The sequence below is a fragment of the Mus pahari genome, chromosome 4, assembly GCF_900095145.1.
Source record: "Mus pahari chromosome 4, PAHARI_EIJ_v1.1, whole genome shotgun sequence".
In the NCBI taxonomy this organism is placed as follows: domain Eukaryota; kingdom Metazoa; phylum Chordata; class Mammalia; order Rodentia; family Muridae; genus Mus; species Mus pahari.
Genome location: NC_034593.1, coordinates 89,782,781 through 89,785,623, shown reverse-complemented (window position 1 = coordinate 89,785,623; position 2,843 = coordinate 89,782,781). Strand labels below are relative to the sequence as shown.

The 2,843-nt window shown below is 41.3% G+C and overlaps 1 protein-coding gene across 1 annotated transcript in view; it reads right to left on the bottom strand.

Moving 5' to 3' along the window:
• Spag17 (sperm associated antigen 17) overlaps window positions 1-2,843 on the bottom strand; it is a 237,961-nt gene that overhangs the window by 167,857 nt on the left and 67,261 nt on the right. Inside the window, exon 4 of the mRNA XM_021195509.1 lies at window positions 998-1,129. Coding sequence (XP_021051168.1) covers window positions 998-1,129 — 132 coding nt within the window. The remainder of the gene's footprint in view (window positions 1-997; window positions 1,130-2,843) is intronic.

Genomic DNA, 2,843 nt, shown 5'->3' with positions numbered 1-2,843 from the left:
ACCACCACCACCACCACCATCACCATCACCATCACCATCACCACCACCACCACCACCATCACCATCACCACCACCATCACCGTCATTGTCATAAAAAACTCAATCAAATAGGATACCTAGATTTAAGGATTTTGCAAAGGTAAGGAAGGCATGATGGGAATATATTTACCTTTTCTATTTCCATTAGTTGGTTTTTGTCCTTCCTACTCAAGGTCACAAAGAACTCACCTTATAATCCATCACTTATGCATGTGCACACATATCACACATGCGTATAGAAGCATCTGGTGTCACAAAAATATTTCAGCATAATTTGAAACCGGAGGAAAGCCTTTCTCATTCCTAGTAGTGATCTTAACAAATGGCTCTGAATTGGGCATCACTCTGCATGTTTAAAGTATTTTTTCAGAAGCAAATGTGAATTTTAAAAAGCACACTGATTTCTATAGGCAGAGTAAATAAAAAGTTTCCCTATGTGGAAAGAAAAAAGATCAGAGAGAGGATCTGGCAGCAGGAGTGAAGTTGTTGCTGAAGCTGTTACTTTGCTCTGAAAGGGCAGGGTGCTTGTCATGCTAATAAACACTCCTAGTCTCTATCACAGACAGTTTAAATAAATCCTAATTTGGCGATTCTTTTCCCCTTGTTTTGATATTTACTTGTGACTCTGTCCCTTTCCTGGGCCCCATTCTTGCTGCAATATTAAAGATTCTACCATAAACCACCTTGATTACATGTCCTGGATATTGCCATTTTCACAAATAAAGTGAATATATATATATATATATATATATATATATATATATATATATATATATATATATATATCACAACTCTCTTCCAATACACCCACAAGCAGCTGCTTCCCTAAGGAGCAGAGGAGACTTTCAGGTTTGCCACAACACACACTATAGCGGCTTAGGAAGTATGTGTGGGGGGATCTTTAACTGTCCCACCCACTAATTTCTGAGTTCTGGGGGACCCATGTTCCATAGGGTACCTTCTTTTCATTTTCTCGTTTCTGCTGGTCCTTGGATTTAATATGGAGAAGCTGACATTTCAAGAGTTTCCCTATCAATGGTAAGGTTAGTTTCTCTCCACTCTCCATGATTATTTTTGCTGCCAGGAACACCTAGAAAGAAACACAGTTATTAGGAAAGACAACACTCTATAATCTTTGATAGGTCTGTCCGTGATAAGAGGATGACATGATGCTTTATGCTTTGTGATATTTATTTTAATGTAAAGACAAGTTGTTACCAGGCAAATGCGTAAATGAGAAATGTGCCCAGGACCATCAAGGCTGGGTAATTTCATGATCAGCTTCGTCTTCAGCAAGGTAGTGAACACTGTGTACAGTGGTCAGACTCCCAGGACTGTACTTAGTAGACACAGTCTACTTCATGACAGGTCGCTTTCATGCTATAGAGAGTCTGATGTTGTTTGGAGTATCTGGCAGTCCAAACTGTCAATCTTTGACTTATTAGGATGTTATAATTGGATCGAGTTTTATAATAGTGAAAATGACTATGTTGGCAGTCCCCTTTTTCTTGGTGACCAAATTCAGGTGAAAGATAAAACTGCTTGACACAGGGCCACCATACGAATGCTGCACTGCCCCCCGCCCCCATCCCTGGCTGCTTAATGCTGATCCTGTTGGTATGTGGACTAATTGGGGTGAAATAAGGTTATTGAGTTTTCTTTGGGTGACGACAGGCACTAGGAACATACAGCTGTATTGTCCAGATGTGTGGCACTGACAGCCTATTTTATGGCTGTGTTTTTTACAGCTTGTTTCCCCTAAATTTCACACAACTCTCTAACATCTGGGCTCTTTTCCTTGGAGCCCTATAACCACTTTATTTACTGCAAAAAAAAAAAAATCATGTAAAATATACCATAAAAGTTGTTACGTGTTTCTCTTTATTCCTGTTATCTCCCTAATAAAGTCCACTTCTGCCTGAAGGATGGTCACAGAAGCAATCTAGTTAAAGATTTTTCAACTTTGCTCTTTTTTTTTTTAAAGGAGCATCATATTTATTTATAACCTCAGGATGAATTAGGTGTTGCCACAATGTTCTGACATATGGCTTTTCTCTCCCCACCCCTTGAAGCAATCGCTCCTCGGGTACATATGGTGTCAATTTCAGGCCCTCGATCTCAGACAATGATCGTACGCACTGCTTCTCCGGGGCTGTGTCTTGTCTGAAGCTCACATTAGTTCTTGGGTCAGGGTTTCCATGACCAGTCCAGTCTCTTTGACTTTCCCCTTTGCCAAAGGAAATAGTTTAAAGAAAGGGAGGTGCATATTTTGCTTTGAGTTGGAGAAGGCCCTGTGGATCTTCAAGTGCCAAAAATGTAATTGGACCTTGTAGGGACTATAGAGGTCCCTGTTCTGCATTGCACAATGAGAAAGCCAGGAAGAGGGTGTCTTTAAAGCTTTCCTTTCCAAATGACAAAGGAACAAACCAGAAGCCAAAGCTGTGTGCATTTGTGTATATGTTTATGCACGTGTGAGCATGTCTGTGTCTGTGTTTGTGTATGTGCTTGTGTGTGAGAGAGAGAGGTAGGGGAGGGGAGTACTCCCCAGAAGCACACTGCTTACCTCTCCTGGCAGGCTCTGTCCTGCTGGCACACGATATGGAAAGGGAATGAGAGCTGTGATGTTAAGGATCAAGAAAATGGACTCTCCATTTATCAATGATCAGATCCAGAATGTCCTGGGATCCGAATGAGATTGCTACCCAGGAACTTACTAGAAAATGAAGGTGGAGCTGGGCAGTGGTGGCACATGCCTTTAATCCCAGTGCTTGGGAGGCAGAGGCAGGTGGATTTCTGAGTTTGAG